The sequence below is a fragment of the Carassius gibelio genome, chromosome B23 (genome assembly GCF_023724105.1).
Source record: "Carassius gibelio isolate Cgi1373 ecotype wild population from Czech Republic chromosome B23, carGib1.2-hapl.c, whole genome shotgun sequence".
NCBI lineage: Eukaryota > Metazoa > Chordata > Actinopteri > Cypriniformes > Cyprinidae > Carassius > Carassius gibelio.
In genome coordinates, this window is record NC_068418.1 from 21887535 (window position 1) to 21914676 (window position 27142).

At 37.2% G+C, this 27142-nt stretch overlaps 1 protein-coding gene across 1 annotated transcript in view; it reads right to left on the reverse strand.

Annotated features, from left to right (window-relative positions):
- LOC128011515 (SPRY domain-containing protein 3) overlaps window positions 1-27142 on the reverse strand; it is a 46200-nt gene that overhangs the window by 12248 nt on the left and 6810 nt on the right. The window contains exons 4-7 of the mRNA XM_052593999.1: window positions 24390-24514; window positions 23938-24073; window positions 22834-23022; window positions 6596-6745 (exon numbers count right to left, since the gene is read on the reverse strand). Of these exons, the coding sequence (XP_052449959.1) occupies window positions 6596-6745; window positions 22834-23022; window positions 23938-24073; window positions 24390-24514 (600 nt within the window). The remainder of the gene's footprint in view (window positions 1-6595; window positions 6746-22833; window positions 23023-23937; window positions 24074-24389; window positions 24515-27142) is intronic.

Here is a 27142-nt window from a genome sequence, read left to right on the forward strand (position 1 = left end):
TGTTTTCAAGCCTTGCTCTAAACATGAACTTGCCACACTTTCACTTTTAACAACCTCACTCAACACTTCCATATTAATGTGGTGGAGAGACGACTGAGTTCTATAGCCAGAAAACAATTACAGCATCTCAGCTCATTGTTTTAGGTTTAAGTGCTGCTGTCACATAGCTGCAAAGGTTATGTTTTTTCATATACAGACACACCATGCCAGCAGAAACACAGGGTGCTGCCAATATTTTGATTTTGATTTAGATCTGAGAATGACTAGAGCAAATCAACATGGAAAGATATTTTTGTATTTCTCTGTTGTCATTTGAAGAGACTATGGAAGCCTGTTTACACCAAAATTGTAGCAACAGTTCTCTTGAATCCTGTTTATGTACTACAAAAACACATTCATAACGCATTCATTACACACCATTTTTCTTCAAAAAAATTGTTAACATTTGTAAATGTATTGGGTATCAAATACATAAATGCTGTAAAATGTTAATGCTAATTCATGTTTGATAATACATTAATTTAATTAATTTTCACAACTCAAAATGTATATGTTAAAATGAAAATTAATAAAGCTACAATATAGACAAATATATTGTAACAGTATTTTAAATGCTAGTTTATACCCAGCACGTTATATAAACTGAACCTTATTATAAAGTTACAGAAACATATTTTAATTGAATTTTAAGCAAATGTTGCATACAGTAAGTGTTCATTCTGTAACAATTAAACTGTTAGTTGCTGTTAAAATAAAGATCCCATATACATTAGATCAAAAAATGTGAGGTTGATAAGATTTTACAAATGTTTTTTTTAAACTAAGTATCTTATGATTACCCAGGGTGAATTTATTTTAGAAAAAATGTAGTAAAATTCTGAAATATTCTTAGTTTAAAATAACTGTTTTCCATTTTAATATATATTAAAATGTAATTTATTTGTGTGTTAAAATGTGGAAATTATTAGCATTTAGTATTATCAATGTTGAAAACAGATGTGCTGGTTAATATGTTTTTAGAAACTGTGCTACATCTTTCTGTTTTTCTTTTTATTCTTGGATGAATAGCGTTCACAGGAACAGCATTTATTTGAACTGAAATAACTTCACAGTTTACGCTCTCACTTTAGAGCAATTAATCAATTCATCCTTGTAGAGAAAGTACTAATTTTTTTTTAAATAAAAGTTATTTCTTTAAAATAAAAAAGAAAGTCTTAATTACATTTTTAAAATAAAATAAAAAATCTTACTGAGCCCAAACTTTTAAACAGAAGTGTTGGTTGAAAACTAATTGTAGCCATAAAAGTAATTACCAATTTGTAAAATAATTTCTTTCCAAAGATGACAATAAAATAAGTGGAACACAGGTGAAAAGAATGCTAGAATTCCATGTGCTGGCATTCTGTAATCTCGTCTAGAGGATTACAAGGGGATCTGTTTTGGTTAAGGCTGATAGAGGGTTGTGTTATGGTTCAAGTTGAGATCTTTTCATCTGTTTATCTAATGAGGAAACCAGGGGACCAAAAAACCTGTCCTAAAACAGACAGATAATTTAAATGAGTCACAAAGTCCCTTTCTAAGAAAGTAAGATGATTCGTTTAACATCGTTCTGTCCACCGATGTAGGTGAAGCATGGGACTAGATGATGAAGTTGTACAACGAAAGCACGGGGGTGATGATGATACCTTAGGCGAATCTGACAAACAGCTCTAAACATGCAGAGACAATGGAGTGGCGTTCTCTGGAACGACACATGACAAAGTAAACTGTTTGCAAACATTACTTAATTTCGAATGAGTTTACATCTGTGCGCCAACACCAGGATAAATGATGGCGCATTCTGTGCATTCGTACGATTACATCTCTATTCCATATCATGTACAGCGTATGAACACACAAGCAAACAGACACTTCAGCATGCCATGCAATGCATACAGCCCATCAATCACCCCGCTCGGCCCTGCAACCCACATAACAGTTTTGTTTTGAATTCGTCAAATGAAATTATATACCGCATACTCTTGTTTGAGGAGAGGAGCTGTTCATGCATATAGCGTTTTGGCCCCCTGAGGAGACTGCAAAAGCCATTAGAGAGAAGCGTCGAGCTTCCAAGAAACACAAACAGTAGCATGTGTGTCCACGGCAGAGCGCTATCAGATCCACCCGGGGCTTTTATGTGCGATACTCGAGCTGCCTGCATTTCCACACTGTGGCAAAGACAACAAGTAGCGGAGAGGCTGCCGGTGGAGGCAGATGCACATCTCTACATGACATGTAGTGCAGAGATTAGGCCAAGAGGGTACCTGCCCTTAACCACCACAATACGGGTGCTGGGAATGGCATTTGTGCTAGATGCTGTCATCGTGAAACAATAAACTATGAGCACTTTTAGAAAGAGTAAAAGTAAAAGCCTAACCAGGGATACGAGCTATATACTATCTGCTGCTTTTAATTTCACCCCTGACAATGTCCAACAGTGTATGTGTATATAAATCAAAGGAGAATTCTTGTCCATGTTTGTCCAACACTTCAGTTTATGTATTTAATATTGTATGATATATTGTATGATAGAAAGGATGGTGGTGGAAATGATAAAGTATTTTTTGTAATGAAACAACTCCCTTTTCTGTCTTGCTAGCAAGTTTTTATTGCTTCCTAAGTACATAAGATGTCCACAGATTTTACATAATTAGAAAATTATAGCTTGACTGGAAATAAAATGTTCTGTTTACAAATTATATTAATTTGTTTTCTTCTCATCACTAACTTTTGAAAAAACTTAATCAGTGGCAAAATTATACTACAGTTGTGGGACAGTCTCATTTCCAAAAAATAAATAAAATAAAACCAATAACATTTGTAAATATTATTGAGCAGCAAATCAGAATATTAGAATGATTTCTGAAGGATCATGTGACACTGAAGACTGCAGGTAATGATACTGAAAATTCAGCTTTGATCACAGAAATAAATAGAAAATTTAACATATATTCAAATATTAAATTGTAACACGATTTCATAATATTACTGTTTTTAAAATTTTTATGAAAAAAAATTTTGCCTTGGGGGGAATAAGAGAATAACTTTCAAAAACAAATTATTTAAAACTGTAGTTTATACATAATATGTATACATAATACATAATGAAATGGTTTATTTTTCTATCAGAATTTTTATTTTTCTGTTTTAATGGTGGATTTCCACGGTTAAGAGTTAAATACAAGGTTAAAATAATAAAATGTACCCATACAAGACATCTGGAAAGCAGCAAAAATATTTTATAAAAGGAAAAATCTTTCCAAGGCAGTTGTTAATATCTTAAAAGTGGCCAAAGTTGAAGAAACACCCAAAAATACAAATGGCGTGCCAGACGAGGTCAGATGGATTGGTGACAGATGGACTATTGTGTTTCGTGCCGAACACTTCAAAAGTTGATCTGCACTTTGAAATGTGAATGTTTCCAAAATAAATGAGGACACCAGGAACACACACTCCCTCGATTGCTCCATGGGAAGTGCTAGAAAGCTGGTTGAAACCAAAGTCCCACGGAGCCGGATGAGAGCAAAGGAAAGGGTTGGTGCAAGAGGGGAAGGTCAGGAGGTGATATGGGTCCAACCCATTCACGCAGACGTGGCCACCGAGGCTCTGATACGCACCTCCGCCCCTCGTTAGAACCAAGAAAATCTTTGTCTTGCATCCTAGCAACCCAGTGTATATTCCGGATGCATGTGTACGAGCTCGTACGGCTAGCTAAAGTCCCCGTTCACAGGGGGTGAGGGTTCACTGATCGCTGATAAGAGCTCGGCTCTTCCTCCCCACATCCGCCATCATACTCCGACTGAAACTGGGACTGGCAGAGAGCAGACTTGCAATTCGGCCCATCTGATGTTCTCACCGCAGCTGAGATCCTGCCATTACCTAGGATGGTTGCCATTCCGCGGCTGTTCCTCAAACGGCAGAGGTGATACGTGCACTTGATGTTGTAACAATTAACAACCACATTGTTTGTAAACGTCTCTCCAGACACAGGATGCAGGGAACACGGTACACGTCCAAAGGGAGTAAACAGTAATTAGGCAGCAATGCTTTAACTGATATTTGATACTTAATGAAACGCAGATGCAAAGTTCCAGAAAACGTCAAAATTCGAAAAAACAATAACAAATTGCTCTCCGTTTCTCTGAGCAACCAGCGGCCTCGCACGACTCAACATGACAGTCTTGTTTTCCGTCTGCCGTTTCCAACCTGAGACTAATTACCCTCCCCTTTCCTTATGGTCTTGTACAGGATGTCAGGAAGAGAGAAGAACACAGTGGTCACGTTCCTGTCCCTACCTTAACTATTCCAGATACAACTGAAACCATTAAAAACCTTTGTTAATTGAAATAAAGCTAAACTAAAATATAGATATTAGATGAAATACTATAAACCTTGCACTAAAATTACAAAATGGAAATAAAGACAAACTAAAACTAGAGCTGAAATTAAAATATATTCAACCTAATTAATAATACAAAAAAACTATACAGAAAATAAAGCTCATAAAAATATATATATTTTTATTTTGGAATAAATGTAAAATGCCAAAAATGTCAATGTAGAAAAATCTTCAGTTGAGGGTAGCCCTAGTTCATAGTCTAAGTAATGATGAAAGAAAATGTGACTGGGACAAGAATTTACATTTCATTTAAAAATAAAAATAAAGAAAAAATAGAGGACTTTGCTTCATTTCAGAGCACCACTGCACATGTACTTACAATGCATTTAAATAACACTAAACTAAAAAAAGTTCACACTACTCTTTTAAATACAACAAAACACAATGGCAAAAACTACCATAAATAGTAAATACATTAAAAAGTAGTTGAAGGGCATTATATTCTAAACAGATTTGAAATGTGAGATTTGAAAGCTATGCCCAAGGCAAGGTTTAGTAAATAATTGGCCTTCTTCTTGTACAATGACTGTGTAAGGTAGGGATGCGAAAACTTTGGCCGATACGATAACCGATAATTATTTATATATGTGAACCTGGACCACAAAACAAGTCTTAAGTCGCTTGGGTATATTTGAGGTAATAGCCAAAAATACACTGTATGGGTCAAAATTATACATTTTTCTTTTATAACAAAATTCATTAGGACATTGAGTAAAGATCATGTTCCATGAAGATATTTTAAAAATGTTGTGATATATGATTTTGGTCATATCGCCCACCCCTACACGACAAATGTTGGTAATTTATACACATACAGCTTCTCTCTCTCTCTCTAAAAGCAAGCACATTTAACCTCTGTGGAGAGAGCGTGCGTGCACATGGTTGCCAGGTTGACAAAAACAAGTAACACATTTAGCAGATATTTCCGTATTGGGTAAGTGGGAAGCTGTTTCGGGGATTACATCTCTTTATATCAGGCAACCCCGGTTGTGTTCCTCTGCAGCAAGATTAAACCTTGTTGTAGCTTATATATTTTGCTCTATTCATAATTTTTTTTTTTTTTTTTAAACTTGCCTTAGCCTCAACTCCTGAAGTGCTCAATTAACCATCAATTAGCTAAACCAAATGCATTCTATATGCGATAAATCAGAGCTATATGCATAAACATTATTACAACTTACAATTGCACAAAAGGCTACATATGCACAAGCGAACTTAACTGTGCTGGTCATAAAGGTGCAGCTCCATTGTGAATGCGTTCTTCCAATAACAACATGCTTAAACACGGGCGTACAAAGATTCCATAACATCATTTAACAGTAATGTTCTCATTATATTATGACAGACTTGCCCTGCATGTTGCACTTCACTGTATTTTCCTTTTTGAAGGGACTCCAGTAATATTTCAAGCAATTAAAAACCATCAAGGCAAACAGTGCACATCTGAAGTATCTCTCCAGGAAATAATGCATTTTTTATTGGCTTTAATATAATATAATAATCAGTTCGATAACGATAACATTAAAATTAACATTTATCGGCCGATATCGATATGGTGGCCGATATATTGTGAATCCATAGAGTAAGGTAAAAAAAAAAAAAAAAGCCTTGTAATATTGCATGAGTCATTTTGAACTACTTTTATGAATCTTTTATGATGCATTTTGGAGACTGACAGCCTCTGTACACCATTTGACAGAAGAAATGAAGTCATAGGGGATCGACTTGAAGATGAGTAAATCATGACAGACGAGTGAACTATTTGTTTGAGGTGATTTGCCCAAACCGCTGTTCTATTTGCATTCTGCACCTCAGGACATTTTATAATGTCAGACTCTTGAAACTGTTATGAGGACACAGTGTTGTGAAGCCACATTTGCGATCTTGGTGTATATCCAGAGCTTCCTGTACACTTCTCTTCCTGTTCATTCCTTGACCAAAAAACCACCGGGAATTTTTTAATCAAAAGACTACGCTACTGCCAAAAATAAAAAACTAAACTAAATAGCATTTGTAAAGCATTTAACCTCCATAGTGTGACACTGTGGTTCTTTTTATCCATATGTGCATGCACTTCCCTACATTCACTGATTTAGCAGATGCTTTTAAACCAAGTAGATCATTTATAAATGTGGAAGAATACAGTAAATGACTTACTCTTCTTGCCAGGCCCAGGGCAATGTAGCACTTCTCTCCAGGATCCACAATCTCCACTTCAAAGTAGTGACTTCGTGTTGTGAGGGGCTGCCGGGCCTGAGCCAGACCAACGTCCATGATGCTCTTCCCTTTCCCGACATATTCCAGAAGCTACGGCAGAAAATATCAGACTTAATTTAGATACATTATAGAGCATTACACATCATTATACATGTTTTAATGTTGTGTTTTAACTGTTTGCTCTTGTGGAAGGAAACAGGATCTTTTCAGGGGGATTATTTGGTCAGTTTAAGGTTAACTTGGCATAAACCAGATGTATCTATAAAAATAGTCAGCCTGGCTGTGAGCAGGTTTGGGAAATTGGATAGGTTGCACTGCAAACATACCTGGCCAAGCCTCAGTTTTTCAAGGAAAGGAAGATCTTGATTTATGCCAAGCCATCTTGAAACTGGTTTCAGGTTTTGTGTTCAGACACACTACTGCTAAGGTTTTGTTTTTAAAGAAATTAAAACTTTCATTTAATTCGGTAAGGAATGCGTTAAATTCATCAAAAAGTGATAGCAAAGACTTTACATAGTTAAAAAAAAAAGGCTTCTTGAGCAGCGAACCAACATATTTAAAAGATTTCTACATTAGCATGTCACCCTGAAGACATGGGGAAACCGTGGCCTAATGGTTAGAGAGTCGGACTCACAATCGAAAGGTTGTGAGTTCGAGTCTCAGGTCGGCAGGAATGTAGGTGTGGGGAGTGCATGTACAGTTCTCTCTCCACCTTCAATACCATGACTTAGGTGCCCTTGAGCAAGGCACCGAACCCCTAACTGCTCCCCGGGTGCCGCATAAATGGCTGCCCACTGCTCCGGGTGTGTGTTCACAGTGTGTGTGTGTGTGGACTTTGGATGGGTTAAAAGCAGAGCACGAATTCAGAGTATGGGTAACCATACTTGGCTGTAGGTCACGTCACTTTCACTACTGAAAATTCAGTTTTACTATCTCAAGAATACATTCAAATTTAATAAAAAAAATACATGTTTTCTACATTTTATTAATATTTCACTACACAACTGTACTTTTGATCAAATATACACAGCCTTGTTGATCTTAAAGGGTTAGTTTACCCAAAAATGAAAATTAGGCTGTGTTTTACTCACCTCCAAGGCATAAAATGTAATAATCACATGGGGCGCTTTTTATTTCACGTCTTTTGGACTGAAGCAATGCAACACCCGCTGACTACAACGACAGAGCTTGAAAGATCAAAGACAATTTTTAATATAACTCCGACTGGAATCGTCTGAAAGAAGAAAGTCATAATAAACACCTAGGATGCCTCAGGGGTGAGTAAAACGTAGCATTATTGTCATTTTTGGAGGAACTAACCCTTTAAGTCTTACAGAACCTACATTTTTGAACAGCAGTGTGTACATATAAAGAAAAAAATAAGTGCTTAAGGCACTTAGATAAAAATATTTAGAATAATAATCTACATTAAATGAGAGCAAGTATGGGCAAACCCAAGCACACAGAGGTTATGACACATCTTCAGATGGATATTTTCCATCAGGTGTGTTAGCAAAGATGTAATAAGAATATTAGAGAAGACAAAAAAGGTTGACCTGTCTTCAATACGTTCACAGGATAATGAGGGTGGGGCACGGCCTTTCAAATACAGACATGTGAGTGGTATCAACAGCCCCACCTAGCCTTACAAATGAAAAGAAAAAATAACCAATGGAACAATTTTGACATGGCATAAGGTCAAATGTTTCATTCAACAGTGTTGCAAAAAAAGGCATTCATGCAAGTGTGAGCCATCTCCCAAGGACCGTCTTCAATTCATAGGCCAAGTCAACACTTTAGATTAAACTTTGAAATCTGCCCACCTAAGTGACATTTTTACGCATCCTACGTCTGTTCAAGTGAACTAAGGTGAGAAATGTAACCTAATGGACTGCCTTGTATGTACTTTTGAACTGTCAGTTTAAAGACCAATACTGAATTGCATATTTGGTTATCATATGCATATTTGAAAAGCATTTTTGGGCATTAAATAAGTGGAAAAAAAAAAAATGCTAAAACTTAATTTCAATTTGAAACCTAGTGAGCTGCCTACCTAGACATCATTAACCTTCAGATCCAATGCTATTTTATGTACTTTCAGGTGCTCAATTTAAACTTAACACCTCGGTTCCCATTCTAGACTGCATTTTTTGTCACGTGTCAATGGTCAAAAAGGAAAAAACTTCTGTATTTCAATTGAGAGTATCTAGTACCTTACAGCATTTCTGGGTATCATAAGCACTTTCAAATGTTTTAAATTTGAACATCAGATTAAAATATTTTTGGCCTTCATTTGACCCTTGAATTATCAAAAAAGACCTTCAAGTTAAAACGTAGTAAGCTGCCTATACAGACAACACTTTTGGGTATCACATGAAACAGTCTTTCTCTCACGTTCTGTTTCTGGCCCAGCACAGTCTCTAAACTCACAACACAGCATGGTGATTACTTTCAGATTTCAACTGGTTGTCATTAATTACTTAGAAATTTCCGTTTGCAACGTCAGAATCAGCACTTTATTGGGGCAGTGGAAAGATTTCGCCAATGCCATCTACAACAACCTTCGGTATCCTTGTTTACGCCGCGAGTCAACTGCAGGTCAGACGGAGAATCTGACAGGGGGCCTTCTACAACCACATGCTGGTAACGACCAGACATTTTGAAAAACACGAAAACGTGCGTGCAAACGGAGCCTTTAAACGGCCATGAACAGATTGCTGTCATTTGTCCAAGAATATCCCCCGCTGACATCAAAACCACTGATCAACTACAGAAAATTAGATGTAAAATCCTGCAAACAATCAGCCGATGCTTTGATCAAAGCAGACTTGATCAATCCAACTAAACATATTGGTGTTCAATATGGAAGAATGCTTGTTTCTGGAACGGAAGGCATTCTCTTCTCATCTCCTGAGGCTCATTGGAGGATGCACCAACAGAGGAACTGATATCCATTTATTGGAATTAAACAGGTTGCTTTTTATAGACGCAAAAGTTTTTTTTTCCTGCCTCCGCCCGATTCTTCTTTTCAACATCAACCTCTTCAAGTTTTCGTGCCAGGACAGTTGCCTGCTCATTTGAGGATGCAGGCAAAATTGCACCTAGTCACACCTTCCTGCCTCCTTGATGCTGAGTAATGGGGAGGTTGTCTAGCTTTATACCAATCATAACGGCTCTCAACAGCTCCCAGCATGCTCGGATGACAGTGCTGACAGACAGTCACCATCCCCAGACCTACGTGGGGGCGGCAGCTTGTTTTGTTGACCCGCTGCCCCGGCAACAGGTGCAACATTGCGAGCAATTCCCACAACTTCCTGTCACAGTGTGGAGAATGTGGAAAAGGTGGAGGACACAAAGAGGGAGACGCCCACAAGTGGAGCTGCTGAGATGTTTGTCTCGCTCATCTTCAGTCTTTAGAACAGGGTCTATGTTTTGACAGCCTCAAACCAAATCTCTGAAGATGATGTTGTTATAAGTCATCTGTTGGCTAGCGGTTACTCGAAGTCTGTCTAAATGCAATTTATCCTTGATTCACCTTGTTCTTTAGAGTTTTAAGTACTTGACATTCAGCTGCTCATTTAATTGACAAAATATATTAAAAGCTTCAACATGCAGAATCATCTTGTGAAGCGCTAGGAATTCCTGTCATTCTCCAAGATGGTCCTAAATAAGCAAAACAAAAGGATTTCAAATGATCTATGATAGAAAAGTACTTATGTATGTTTACTTCATGGTATCCCAGTAAAACTTCTAATTGTTTTTAGACAAGATGTGGCAGGAATATCCCCATCCAATAATTTATTTTTTACGAACAATGGGTCATGAGATAATTTTCTAGTTCATTGCACTGTAACAAAACCTAATGATGCGTTCACATTTATTGCTGTTCAGCTAATTTCAAGGCACAAAATTCTGTCATTTCAGGAATCCAAGCGATCAGAAATTTAGTTTCCACAGATTTCCTCAAAGATTTCCACATGAAGACTTGGCAGTGGTTTCAACGGAGTGGCTTGGTTTGAAAGTTACTTCTATGTGCTTCATACATTGCTACACTATTGACAATGGATCTTTTTACCTATAAAATTTTGTTGAAGGAGCCAAAACTATATAAAGCTATTAAAAACTAGTCTTTTCTGCAACATTGCAACACTGAACACATTTCACTGAACACATCAGCACATAATTGCCTCCACCGAAGCACTACTTTCTACTTTTAGATTATCACTTGCCCAGTAGGTGAGGTAATAAAAATGGTGCGGAACAGTCAATGTTCCTGCACACAAAAAGGTACTGCTTGATGTCGTTCACATATGACATGATCATTCATCTCTGTGCCTTGTTTTTAATTTAAAAAAAGTTCTTCACGTCATGTCCACACTGCTGCATCTAGCAGGAAAAAAAAAACATCTAAAACTACACTGTTTTTAATTGTTTTCAGCTAAATGTACACTTGACGGACGTCTTTGACCATTACGGTGAGTCTCGCTTTAAGACCCTGAGACAAGTTAAAAAGATTAAGATAACTGTGCTGCTCCTTACTGTGGAAACTGGCATGACTTTCCGAAGGAGCCCAGCATTAGGAAAAAGAAGCTTAAATGGATACCCAAAAATGAATTTGGAACAGCATGAGGGTGAGCAAATAATGACAGAATTTGGGTAAACTATCACCTTTAATATTATTTAATAAAACGCCTAACTACATTAATGTGGGACTATAAATTAGCTTGACATTGCATCTTAGATTATTTGTGAATCAGGTACATTTGGTGAAGGCATTGACAAGAAGCTGTTAATCAAAGATGGAGCAGTTTAAAACTATGCCCTGCAGCCAAGCCATGAGTAATGTAATGTATCTGTTGATGGCTATTTAATACTTTCGACTAGGGTGCGGTATTAACCTACCTGGGCTAGATCAAACAGCTGGATACAGATTTATAATACCCTTCAAGGTTATTCTGGATTATTATTTTCTCCGTTGTCAGCTTTCATACTGATTTCCTATGCACAGATATTAGCCAATCATAACAGTGTTTGAGAAACTACATGTATAATTCAGTGTAGATAGAGAGAGGGTGAAACATGAATTAATAACAGTGAAAAGTTCAATTTTTATGCACATTCAGGGTGAAGAAGGTGCACTTGAAGCAACATGGAGTCGCAGCGCTAATGCACATCTAGGGTGCAAAATGATGTGCTTGAAGTAACATAAGTGACACAAGAGAAATGAGAGACCAATGAACTTGAGCAAGATGTCATTTTATGCAAATCCCCAGACCTTTATCTACACATCAAGTATTATAATGGGAATATATAATCTTGGAGAGAGAGTTTTACAGTGCTAAGTAGTGGTCGACCTATATATTGCCAAGGCCAATATGCGCTCAGGTGCTGCCACTTTCAGCGCCGTCAAAATAAAAGTCACCTCGAATACATCGGCCAAGCAGAAAAACTTATCGGCCGATGCTGATATTTGAAAATGGCAATAAGTTTTCTGCTTGGCCGATGTGTTCGAGGTGACTTTTATTTTGACGGCGCTGAGAGCGGCAGCCCCTGAGCGCACATGGTGCACACACTCTCTCTCGTTTGTTGTCGTCATTAACAATTCTGTTTAGATAGAATTGTTAAACAAAGGAATTAATGTATACAGAAAGTATTATAATGATTGTCATAACCGAACGTGATGAGCTGTTTGAATGCTGAGTGGAGATTAACTGACAACTGCAGCACATTTCTGTAAACTTAAATTTAACAATGTAAATATAATTCTGTCCTTCACATCAAGATATGGGATTGTTTCAGATGATATAGGCTTTATAGCGCATGAAATGCAAACTGTTACTCTTCTGTGTCTTTCGGTGTATGACTCCCCCTTCTTGCTGTATAAAAACCACAGTAATCATCGTTTCAGACAATCGTAGTTAGATCAAATAAATCGCGATTAGATGGTTATTTTATTAATCACAACAGGCCTATTCATGACATTCGTGGTATGCGTCATGCTACTCTCATGAATGGCAGGGGAGACTGACATAAAAGAGAATAATTGTGGAGTGCACTGATTTATTGGTGGCATATCAAAACTGACCTCCACATATAGATTTTCCAAAAGGCTTTGACTTTGTTGAATAAACATGAGCACTTCATGTTTCAAAATCGAAACCCAGTGAAGGTGTTTTTATATCACTGTTTGTGAAGGAAACCGATTGTCTTCATAAAAGATTTTCATTTCCTCTTGCATGTAATGTCTGATAAAGGAGCGTTTGTGAGCAAAGGGCTACTTTACAGCGGTTACCAGGGAAACCTCGAACTCTACCACAAACAAAAGCGCCTCCTGCTGGCAGAGAATGAATTTGCATGTATATGCCACCACAAATAGAGTGCAAGTCTGTGGGAAACATGGAACCACTGATGTCACATGGACAATTTTAACAATGTCCTTACTACCTTTCTGGGCCTTGAATGTGATAGTTCTGTTAATGTCTATGCAGGGTCAGAAAGTTCACAGATTTCATCAAAAAATATCTTAATTTGTGTTCTGAAGACGAACAAAGTCTGATTGGGTTTGGAAAGACATGATTATTAATGACAGATTTTTCAGAATTTTTCTCAAAACTAAGCAAAATATTTTCACCTCATATATTAATGTATTAACTACAACAAATAAGTCCTGGTTGTAAAACAATATAAAGAGATCATGACTTTTTTTTTCTTATCAAAACAAAGATATATACAAATATCTGCAAATATCTATTGATACTTTTTCTATGAAGTGTGACAGAGTTGTGGGACTCTAGTGTAGGTATCTGGCTTATAATCAAAACCGAGACTAATGTATTTCTTCTTCATCTTCAAAAAAAAAAAAAAAAAAATAGTGTTCAGCTGGAAAAGAAAACTCAATGGTGCCCTGATCTGTGTAGTCTTTCACCACCTTTCAATAGATCCAACTATCACTACCAGTTATTGCTGTAGGAATGACGTTGCCCTATCATAATCACCCACTCCTGCCAAAGGACTGCTGCAACTGATGCTGTCGGACATAGTGTGATAAAAGACATTTGCATATTTAGAGGGCTCTGCAAAAAAGCAGCTGTTATGTTGAAGAACATCAACCACAAACTTTTTTCGTTTTCCCTTTGATTACTTCATGATGAAATGACAGAGGAGCTAAAAATAATCCACCACATACTTGACCTTTCTGTCAATACCCAAAAACAATGGCTCACTGAAGAAAATTAAGACAAAAAAAAAAAGGAAAAATTCTCCAGAGCATGTTATTCACTGTTAACCAGATGGTGAGAAACATTCCTAAAAACAAACACAAAAAAAACCACTAAAGCTAAACAAGGGACACTGAGGTAAAAAATTATTTCTTTCATTTGAGTTGGTAATACTTTTTCATTAGCTAACTTCATTAGTTAACATGCATTTACTAATATTACAATATTAATAAGGAGGCTTTGTGTTTTTTTTTTTCCAGGAATTTGTTTTTGCAACTTTTATGTGATTTCACAACAGAATGGAGCTGAGAACTTTGGGCTAACCTGAGGTTAAATGCCTTGGTTTAAAAAAACAGTGATAATGGATCTCTTGGGTATCAAACCAGCAGGCCTCCGGTTACTAGCCCCGAATGCTAAACGTTCCTGAAGCTGGTTAAAAGACCATAATTGCCAAAAACAGCAAGCTAACAGCTTAACTTCTACCAGATATGCTTAAAAAAACAACCTGAACCAATCAAGGGTCTCTGAAGAGACTTAGCTTGAACTTTAAGCAAAGTTCATAGAGGTGACGTATGTATTACCAAGTAAGTTCACTCTATCTTGGTAACTCCTTGGTAAGCAGCCTTTTTCTAAGATGACATATATATATATATATATATATATATATATATATATATACAGCTCTTCTCTACTCTAAAATCTCCAAAATATTTAGGCTTCAATAACATTAAATCAAGTGAGAAATAAAGTGATAAATGGTACAATAAATAGTGTTTTTTCAGCTCAAATCTGATGCTAAACTGAGGGTCAGGTCATCTCCTTTTTGCCTTACATGTCATTCGACTGCCATATTTTGATTTTATCAAAAAGGACGCAAACGCAAAGGAAGTTACAAGTTAAAGCAGGTTAGCAGCCTCTCCCTGCCACAGATAAGTCATAATTTCCTTTTTCTCACACTCTCAAGTTCCCTTTGAGGGGTGAAGCGATGTTCCAGAGCCCTCACACACACCAAGTTTCAAATGAAAACGTTCTGTTGTGGGAAACAGATGAACTCAGGCTAACCAAAAGTGATATGGACACAAAAGGTTCATCAGATGAACTAGTGCTCCAAACCAAATGGAAATACCGAAAATCATCCAGTTGCGCTGTAGGGATGTTACACAAAAAAGAAGAGCAGAGCAGGAACAGATGTCCCTGGTAGCTTATTCAAGATGAAACTATGAAGACCGTCTGACAGTGGTTAGTGTTACAGTAATACAGTTAAACATGCCATAATGATAATGAATAACGAATTCCCGTCCAGGCTTAATTGTACGAGTGCGGCTCTAAAAGCCTAACCAGGCCAAAAGTCACATCTACAGCGCCAGAAGGCTGAGGATTGTCATCGTTTTCTTGAGTACAGCATTAAGGCTAAATCATTTCTCTGACTGGGATGGGGGAATGTACAGTAATAGGCTGAACCCTTTGAGTCACCCCGTCAGTTTCAGACACTCAGCAACATTGCCAGGCCTGACGAAACCACAAACACTCTGAGCTGAAGTGTTTTAAAAAAAAAATCCCTGTTTCTTCACAGACAATGGGCCAAAGAGTTTATGACCATAAATCTTCACTCTAAAGCCAGCATTCTCAGACGTTATCACTCCCAACCAGCTCATAAGCATGCATGTGAGTCAGGGTGAGTGCATGCATGAGTATGAAGCAGTATGTAAGGCTGTGGAAGTGAGTATGTGCATGCCAGCATTGGTGTGGATGTGTGTGAATGGAAGTCCAGGTTGCTGTCTGGCGGCCGCAGAGCCGTAGGGAGATTAGTCGGTGGGCAGAGGCTCTGCTGTAGTAACAGCTAAACTGATCTCTGCCGTGCGCTCGCATAAAACCGCACGTACACAACAGAGCCAGCCAAATGCCTTCTCAAAACACAAACACACACACACACACATAAAGACAAGGGTGACCTATGTGTGACAATTCATTGCTCAATTTTGCTCATGCTGTAGATGTTGGCTACATTTATCAGGGTAAGCCTAAAGATTTATGGATCTGAGTAAACCATGCTAATCCACCATTTTCCATATCATTTGATTGCAATTTTCTCTGGCTGATGATGTGACTGCACTTAAGTGATGTTATTTTCATGCATTAATTTTAACCAGAAATGGCGGCAGACATCATACTGTTTAAAGTTGCCAGATCCAGTAAGACTAATGCTAAATATAAAACAGAATTTCCAGAATAACCCAGAAAGACCACTTAAATGAGATGGGAATGGGCTAATTAGTGGCTTTATAACGGGCTAACTGGAAAGAGAAGTGAAGGAGTCAGCAAAGCTTCAGTTTCCCAGAGTTCATCTGTGTAAGGGATCTTCCACCGAAAGTAATAATCTCATCCGGACAGCTGTGATCTACATGATAGCCATGGTTATACAAAGAAATATACATTTGTTGGACCTTTTGCCTTCTGTCTGCGGTCCAGCTCACCCCAAAACCATCTGGATTGGGTTCAGGTCCGGTGACTGTGGAGGCCAGGTCATCTGGCGCAGCACCCCATCACTCTCCTTCTTGGTCAAATAGCCCTTGATGCCTTCAGTGTGACTCTACAATTTTCATAGTCATGAAAATAAAGAAAACTCTTTGAATGAGAAGGTGTGTCCAAACTTTTGGTCTGTACTGTATATATATATAATGCAAAACATTGCTGCATGCGTGTCAAAGACACATGTGCACTCTATAGGTGGAAACTCTGGTGGGGTCGGGGTCGGGCCCCCACCATAGAAATATGATGAAAAAAAAAAACACTGTGTATTTTAAATAACAGTTTTTACTTTAAATAATTGTGTAAGTAGTAAAAATGCAAACGGACCAAAAATTCATTTTAAGTTTAGAAACATTGAGTCTCCTCGTCCCTTGCCTCACATTGCTTTGGCCCAAATGCCTGATTTCTTCTTTTATTACCTACACCAGTCCAGTAAGAGAAACAAAGTCAATAGTTGTGGAACTCAGAGGATGTCAAGGCTATTTCACTTAAACATCGGATGAAGTGATTATTTTCTCTTTAATACAGAAGATGCCAATGTATTTTTCGATACATTATTTCAATAATAACATTGCCTGCTTGATGGACAGGGTTGCCAGGTTTTCACAACAAAACCCGCCCAAATTGCTATTCAAAACTAGCCCAAAGTAACTGTATTTTGAGGGGTCCCCCAGTAAAAATTGCATTCCGGGGGCTGAAATAGACATTATTGGGGTTGCTTTAACCTATTTGGACATGAAAAACAACCCACAGCAACAAAAATGAAGTAGCCCAATTCCACGGGAAAACTCCAGAGTTGGCAACACTGTGATGGATATTAATGTCTACAACAGACACGAGTGCTGTAGCCACAACAGCTTGAAGTTGTGCTGCACTAATAGTAGTAAGGCTTTCTTCCGTGTATACATATCCTTACAAGAACAATTTGCACTGTATATGTGTGTCTCCTTCAAAAACTCCTCGAGAAATGTTGTTTATTGCCCCCCACGAACCGTTTTCCTTTTTTTTTTTTTTTTTACACCCCTGGTGCACTCTGATGTAAACAAGCAATGATGAGAAGCACATGGCAGAATGCGTGAGAGACATTCTGGATAAAAGCGCATGTTCACTCAGTGACAGCAGATGGCACTAAACAGCAGGAATGTAGCCGTTACCCCAGAAACCTCATAAACAAAACAGCTGTGCTACTTTCGGTTTCTGAAACGTGTTTAAATGATTTAAACAGCATTCAGATTTGTGTATTCGCTATGGTCTTCATCACTATGCCAAATATGTAAATATTTAAAACCTTTAATTTTCGAAATGTTTTCCATTTTAATCTGGACTACAACATGCCCTAGATATTGTTTGAAAGTGTTTTGATTCTATATTGTTCGGTCACATTTTTACATTAGGGCTTCATTAGTTGACATTAGTTAGTTAAACTGCCAATGAAAAATTTTTTTTAAACATTCATTAGGCCATCTGAGGCAATTCCAATATTTAATAACAAGTTATTCAAATCAAAAGTTGCAAACGGAGTTATGTAATGAGCTAACATAAACTAAGAGTTGTATTTTTTAAACAAACATTAATAACTTCTGTAGCAAATGTAGCTTTCTTGTGAAAAAAGTTATTAACCCTTATGCATAGTTGGGGACGTTTTCGTCCACTAGGGGGTAAAATTGAGTCTTATTTTGGCCACAACTTTCTCTGTGTTTCAGCTAATGGAATGATTTTTAGTGAAATTTTTCAAAAACTCAACGGTACATTGTGGGCAAATTCACTACCCTTTCGGTATGCTCGTAGATGAAAACATCCACTAAATTAAACTGCTGTAAAAATGTATCAGATAAATTGTTTTCTATTTTTTTTTGCATAAATCTATTAATCATCCTCAGTCCTGATCAAAACTACCAAATGTTTAAAAAAATTCCAAGATTTTAACTCTTTAATTACCAAGTTCATAAATTATGTCACTGATTTGGGGGAAAAACACATACAATATGACTTCTTTTCAATATAAAAGTAATTGTGGATGGATTTTTTTGTACCTTTTATCAAATTCTTGGGCATGTCAAAGATTAGTAACAAGATTGGCTTTGATGCATTGTTAGTTTTTGTGCAGCATTAGATTTAAATTTTTTCTCCCTAATTTGTTGTTGGTGGCTGTTTTTGCTCCATTGACTTCAATTATAACGACATTTTTTGATTGCAAAGCAATGACACCATATAATCATGCATTCTTGATTGTTTGTGGTTTTCCCTTTTGGAAAGAGGTCAAAAAAAAAAAAAAATGCTTCAAAGCCAATGTTGCTACTTATCTTTGACATGCCCAAAACGGTTATAAAAACTAATTAAAAAATCCAGCCACAATTACTTTTATATTGAAAATAAGTCATATTGTGTGTATTTTTCCCCCAAATCAGTGACATCCTTTATGAAATTGGTAATTAAAGAGTTAAAATATTGTATTTTTAAAAAACATTTGGTAGTTTTGATCAGGACTGAAGTTGATTAACAGATTTATGCAAAAAAAAAAAAAAAAAATGAAAAAAATATTAATCTGATACATTTTTATAGCAGTTTAATTGAGTGGATGTTTTCATCCCAAACATACCGAAAGGGTAGTGAATTTGAACAATCCACAAGGGTTAAACCTGTTATACTGTATTATGAGAAACCTTTTCTCAACTTAATTCCACTATCGTGATAATACCGCATGCAATAAATCACAATATCCCTAGTACAGAATTAGAATTTAAATTGAAAAGGAATTCTCAAATAAATTCTCAATAGCACAGCTCTTTGGTTCTAGAATTACTAATTCTGCATACTGTTTAACTTCCATAGTTGTTCTTAGTTCATGGTAATATTACTAAATTAAGAACATTCTTGTATTAATTCCACTTTAATAAAACAACAATATGCTAAATGGTTACTTAGAATTCTGAAACCAATTAGATTTTTTCCATTTTTGATTTCCAAATGGAACTTCACAAGAATCAACATACACACATACATGATGGACAGGGATAGGCCATGGTGAGCTGTTCTAAGTATTGCATAAAAAACATCCATCTCACGCTATCTATTAAAACAGTGAACTGCACTATTAAGCATATCAAAATATTTCCATGTTATCGCACGCATGAACACGGATGACAAAGCATGTGGACAATAAAAAAATAAATAAAACCAAGGAGTATTTGCGATTTCTATGATGACAGCAGTGTGCCAGAATGTTATACTCTCTTTTCTAAACAGGAGTGGATCTCTTATCATGAAGAATGTAAACCTGAACTGAAGTAGAACTGCGTTACAGGGCAAATTTGCTCTATCGTAATCGGATCTGCCAGCACTCCTTCAAGAGCAAGGCACTTAAAGGGATGCTTCACCCATAAATGAAAACACTTTCAGCATTTACTCATACTTGTGCTATTTCAAACCTGTATGAACATTTTTTTCTTCAGGAGAGGTTTCCAGTTTTGCATGTTAAATCTTTTCAAGATTTTCTTTTCAAGGACCAATAGGGTTTGGTGTTACTGACGTCGATCCTACAATGACACACGAAGTCATCGGACATTGTCACTTTGTCATCACATGTAAGGAGTCTTATGAAAAAAATAATCTTATTTCGTGTGTTTGGTGTAACGCAATGTATTTACATGGTTTAAGGTAAAAAAAAAACACATTATTTGCCACATACTGTATATATTATTGTTGCACTTCTCTGCCCTGCCTTTCAGCCTTTCATCTTTCTGAAAAGCGCTGTTTTTTATGTGTTTGTGTGTTTTGATTGGCCAGCTATCCAGTGTGTTATGATTGGCCAAATATCTCAAACATGTGATGGAGATGTTACGCCCCTTTACATATATTAGGGATGCACCGAAATGAAAATTCTTGGCCGAAACCGAAAACCGAAAAAGAGAAAACCAAGGCCGAAAACCGAAACCGAAACACATTCAATGATGACAGAATGCCTGAGGTTCATCCCCATTAAATTCATTGCGCTGTTCTATGGTGACATTACATAAATGTTGCATAAATCTTCTTTGGCTTGATAAACAAAGATTATTTAAGACACTGATGTTGATATCTGTATTAATACTGTAATACACTTGTTTTTGCAAGTTACTTACAGAAAGACAGACATTTCTAAATCATTTTACCACAAAATGGAAATGTGTTCCAACCAACTATCACTAAAAGACTAGAGCTACTCCATAAATGGAGGGAATGACTGCTGGTGTTCTGAAAGCTGCAGACGGTATATTGGATCCATCGGAGACAGGGAACAAAATGGACAGACTGTGAAAGAACACTCTAAGTCTTGGTTTACATTAGATGGTGTCTGAAGAGTAGGAGATAATAATCTTCAAAAGCTGACTGAAGAACCTCACCTATTAAACATACGAAAGAATCATTTTATTATTGGCATGCCGTTGATGGCGTGTGCTTTGCACAAAATCCATCTTCTGGCGAGATTGCTAATTCTGAAAATAAAGAAGCTCAGTGGAAAATAAACCACGGTGCATTCGCAATTGGTTCCATCTAGCAAAGTTTTTGGGTTCTCGTTAAACATGCCCTTATCAGCAGAGTCTTTAAGTCTCGGGACACCCTCTTGCCAAGCCAACGGGACTCACAGAGAAGGCACAGAACTGAGAAAACCACATTTTAGAAAGGCAAAAAGATTCCTTGGCACCTCGTAAGTCCTCTTATTGAGTTTTTACAAGATGATCTGGTGTAATTTCTGGCCTGTGCTGCCCAGTTCATGCCATCAGCCCAGTGAAGCATAACAACTGTGCGGCACATTATGCTGAATGCTTTCATGACCTCAGTAAAGCATTCATAGACCAAAGAAGGTCCAGGGCATCAGATGGGAAGGTGAGCACGATGGGTGCAGATTCTTTTCCCAGAAGAACATCTGCACATATTACACCGAGTCTCACTCTATTGGGAGGTCTCTGCTCCATAACCTATCCAAACACACGACTGCTTGTTCCTTTTAACTTTATCTAAACACTACTCTGAGGAATTATGGTTGAAAAAAACGTTGCCTCCAGCAAGCAATTCCCTCCACTCATTCACAACCACACACGCATTTGGATTCGGCAGACACTACTCTATCACTGTGTTCCTCCAGGTGTTGTTTTTTTTCTTTCTAGGAATGATGATCATTTCAACTTGGTAAATGGCTGACAGGAAGTAAAGCAATGCGTGGTTTTTGGATTTACATCATTCCTGTCATAATTTATTGGGGAAAACCCGTGAGATATGATGGTTCAAAATATTTTAAGCAGGGATTACATCAAAGTAACACTAACAGACTTGGATGTTGGGAACACAGACCTTATTTATTGCAATTATGTTAGAAGGTCTGGGTAAAGCAAGATTTTATTTTTAAAAGGATGCATTATACTGCTCAAAAGTGAGAGTAAAGACAATAAGAATGTTAGAAAAAGCTTCCACCCCCCCCCAAAAAAAAACCTGCTGTTCTTTTGAACTTTATATTCAAAGAATCCTTAAAAATGTATGATGGTTTCCAAAAAAAAAAATTAAGTAGAACGGTTTTCAACATTGATAATGATAATAATTGATACTGTTTTTTTTTAGGCATCAAATCAGCATATCAGTATGAGTTTTGAAGGATCATGTGACTAAATCTGGAGTAATGATGCCGTTAAATTGTAATAACATTTCACTTTTTGACTATTTTTACTCTAGTGATCAAATATAAACTTAAACACAAGAGCCTTCTTTTCAAATTATTACAAATCTTACTGACCCCATACTTTTGAATGGTTTGAATAAAAATAGCAGGATTTGATTTTACAAGTAAAAACAAATGTGGGTGGCAATCAGAATTCTACAGCTATGAAAAACAACCATGATCCTCTCTTACCAGGAAAACATGGTCATGACGCTCTGGTTGACGGCACTGCCATGTAAATATGTGGTTGAGTACAATGCCATGTAACTGGCGCCAAGAAATTCTGAGACATTCTATTAGGAATCGTAAATAGTGTGCAATACCATGGTACTTCCCTGTGCAAAACTGACCACAAAGTGTCTATACATAGCTCATGTTCCTCTTTTAGTACAAACCTCTGAGCCAGTATTCTCATCCACCAGGCAAAAATTGTGCATTCAACTGCTCAGAAATGAGCCGCGAAACGTCATCATTCATGTCCGCCAAGGTTCAAGGTTCGTTACAATCCTTATGACTAATAAGGCAACTGGAATATTGATTCTCACCTTAGCAAGCACCAATAATTCCTAAGAAAATATGACTTCTAATTAACCCAGTGTAAAATATGGTTTACTTTACAGTCCTTCACCATGCTGGCACTCAACCCATCACATTTTCCACAGACCTACAGAGGCAAACATGATTATGAAACTCATTGGTTTCACATTTGGTTTGGTTTTCGATGGCCATCCCCCACTCACCGTGCCACTGACTCTGACATCATACAGGCGTGCCCATTCATCCTCATGGCTGTCCACCATCATGACGCTGTCCTCCTCCTCCAAACCCCATTCCGCCTGCAGGTCCAACCGTACCTCCTCGCCGAGGGAGTGCATGCCAATGGCAGGAAAAAGCCCATCTGGAGCCACCGGCACCACCACTGACCCCACCTTCCATTCACACATACACATAAAGAGAGCTCTGTTAAAGCATTCCATAAAGTTAACCACTATTTTACAGCACATTATAACTGAGAATAAAGACTGCTCTTTGAAATTATGTCTGTATCACTCCTGACCCTACTATCTGGCCTGCAGGAAAACCAGTCATCAGAAAACAACCCTCAATTTGAAGACTAGACTATTGTGTGTTCAAAGACTTCATCTCTAGAGATTCTTGTAACCACTGTAATGGAGTAATAAACAAAACCCTTACACACAATAGACTACAGAACTCATAGTTTGATGCAGATGTTACATGATTAGCTAAAGAATGCTTAAATATATAGCGTCTAATTATTTTACACAAGGTTGGCAAAGTTAACACTTGCAATTAATTAAATGTTTAACACTTTTTTACTTTGCAATTTGGTGTTTTTCTTAATTCTGTAAACAGAATTTTAGAAGCTTTAAACTTAAGTTTAAGATAAGTCTTCAATTTCTTTTTACCCAAATCATCTATAGTAAGATTTTTTTTAAAAGAGGTCTCTTTTGCTTACCATGGCTGCATTTATTTGGGCAGTAAAAACATATTGTGAAGTATCATTAACATTTCAAATAACATTTAAAACTGCAATTTTATTAATGCAATGCAAAGCTGAATTTCCAGCTTCATTGCTCCAGTTGATTTGGTCCAAAAGCAACATATCTTCTTCTTATTGTTATTACTGATGTTGAAAACAGTTGTGGTGATACATTTTTTGTTGGAAACTCTGATACTTTTTTTTCCAAGATTCTTTGATGAATAACATTTATCAGCATGACTCCATAATTTTCAACAGCAGTGTTCATCAACAATACACTAAGAAATTGCGTTAGTAAATTGGTGACATGTGCTATGACTTTGGTACCACGGCATGGACTCACTTCTTTGCCATTCTTTGTAAAAAACACAGTGACGAGTCCGGCATCGAAAGTGTCTGCATAAATACCGCAACCGATTCGGTCACCACGGTTACATTTAGGACCAAACTGCTGACCGACGGGGTTGCCGTTGTAAAGCCTGTGAACAGGAGAGATATAGTCATCAATGACTTACAACTGGAAAGGTTCATGGAAAGAAATAGTGATCCTGAATAAAATAAAAAATAAAAAATTACTAGGCAACCAACAAAACAAAGTTGACAAAAAACACATTTTGTTTAAAAGAAATGTTTTATCAATTATCTATTAACATACTGTACCTTTAAGGACAGTTCACCTTCAGTTGCTGGTCCCCATTGACTTGCACAGTGTTTTTTTCAATGGGGACCAGCAACTGAAGGTGAACTTTCCCTTTAAAAATTTAAAGACTAGAAAAATTCTCAAAGAAAACTTACTTTCCATCATCGGCATGGTAAGCTATTGAATGTGGAAGCGAGCCAGGCTGATGGTCAAGTTTATAAAACTGGGGAACCAGCCCGACAGCAATTGTCCCTCTCACTCCAGTATCCATAATGGTCACCTTGACGAAGCATAAAAACCATTAAAAACACATGGCCATCAGTATATGTGTGGCACAACAGTTTTTTTTTTATGACAGCTTGTTTTGAAATGACTGAAGTGCAAAAGATGGCTTTCAGGGACTTCTAAGCAAATGCCACCGGTAATATACGTCACGAGCGGCACTGATTCCAAAATAACAGACGGTGTTGGAATCAACAGTTAACAAGAAGCATTAGGCTGAGTCACAGGGTGGAAATGTCAGGTAACCTGCTATTAAGAATTTTTACATCTCGGCTACTACTTATCTCTCCCTTTGTATGCAAAGCATCTCGGAACAACTTCCACACCCTCTTAACGGCAACCTCCTCAAAGCTAGTAAATTTCCAACATACTGCTAAGAAATTTGGAAAGTACTGCCAAAGTTAAATTTTCTCATGCTCATAAATCAAGTACTCAGACATACAGAGCCATTAGTTTCATTGAAAATTCAACATGGAATAGGATTTGTTGATCTCGAGGGACCATCATCCAAAAGAGAAAGATTAATCCCACTGCATGTGACTCAATAATTGCAGCCGTACCCTCGGAGGGGGCAAGCATAGACAAATTTACCCAGTTATTGCCCCACAAACTAAACTTAACTCTGCGCCCTCAGCCAAAACCACACACGGGTGTAGAAAAGGGACCCCAATGATTCCCACAGGTTTAAGTCCAAGTCTTCCTTGTCGTCTCTTTCGAGGATTTGCTTTCCAAGCTTTGAGAAGCGACTGTAAATTCTGATAACCTCCATATGAAAGCTTGCTGCTGGTTTTAAAGCCTTTCCTGCTGCGAATACAGTGCACAATGATTAATTTAAGGGCACTCAATTATTTTACCACAGGTCTGACAAAGAACCGTGCCATGAACCTTGTGGCTACAAAATTCCACGCCGGAGCTCCAGGGAAAATAATCAATTACACTAATAGAGATATTTCCACTTGACTAAGGACAAAATTGATTTGCACAAGCACACGTGAGCACCCTGAGAAAACAGAGCAGAGGTTAATCACTGTATGGCACTTCAATGTTGAAACAGGCGCTGAAGGTGCAGCAACACAGTCCAATTTTGATGGAGCGTTGACTTCTCTGACCACAGGGGCTGAAATGAAACCCCTGTGAAAACGTAATGAGGAAACATGAGGACGACGCTGACGCATATCCCGACTGGCAGATGACCTTTATGGAGAAGGAAAAAAGTTCCCAGACTTTGCCAATCTGAAGGATTCTGCGTCACCATCAGGTGATGTAGAGTGTATAAGGCAAGAGCGAGTTCTTTATTGATTACTCATAGCTCACTGCTGAAGATGTCACATTCATTGCTACTGGCTGCAGATATTCCCAGGGTGCACGATCATGCACTGAGTTATGCTATTGGTCAACAAGATTGCGATACAGTCCAGAGACATTTGCTTTGAGAAATTTTTACAAGCCTCAGATGATTATTAAATTAGAATAAATGTTAGTGTCTCAGTAATTCCTTAAAAAATGCGCAGAACCAAAACACAGAATCAGATTTTACAGAACACTCCTCGATTTAAGAGACAAGGATGGGCATGCAAAAAAATCATGACAGAATTAATTAATTTAACAAACACTAATGTTCAAAGGTGGGATTGATAAGATAAAAGAAAAACAATTAACACTTTTAATATGTATGACTATACTAATCCCTCCAAGATTTTCAAAACTTTTTTCAGATTTTTGTGGCCTAAAATGACTGATTTTGCTGTGGCTTTTCTCAAAATTTGGGGCATTTCTTATTATTTTGCAGTGAAATGTATACCACAGACTTTATTCTTCTAACACTATTATGACTTTTCTGATTTTGAGGAACATTGTAGGTCTCCAGACTAACATTTGAGGAAAACCAGCACAAGTGCCATTAAGATGTATTTTTAAGAGTGCTTGCTCATCTGCAATACATCTCTAAGATGTTTCCTATCAGATGTCTAATAGACATTAATAAACGGAGTACAAAGCATATGTTTCCAGGTTATTTAGCAGATGTCTTACAGATGTACTTGTGCTGTCTAGGTAGTTGAGATTCAGATGAAATGAACTTTTATTACTGTTATTCATAATGTCTAAATATAATTTAATAAAAACACACACACACACACACACACACATACATATATATATATACATATATATATATATATATATATTAGGGAGTGGAAATGGCCTATAAGTACATGTCTGCAGTTAACTACTAGTGATAATTTAATATATATATTTATTTATTTTTAAATAAGTGTTTGCTTTTCTACATAATGAAACATTTAGCTTTATAAATGTCGAAGGCAGCCCTAATTATCACAACCTTAGTGATGCAACGACTACAAAAATACGTCGACTTGTGTGAAATGCGTCGACGAGTCACACTGTTTGTTTACATCTCGCGTGATGGCATACTGGGAATAGAGAAAGTTGCATTCTAGCACAAAAACAGAGACCACTGTTATCAAAAATATGGGAATACTTTAAACAGAGGACAAATAAAATGGCCCTTTGTTCCCTTTGCAAAACCGATATGGTGTACCACGGCAGCACAACTGCGATGCGCGAGCACCTCAGAGGAAAACATCTTGGCGCTCTCCGGTGTTAC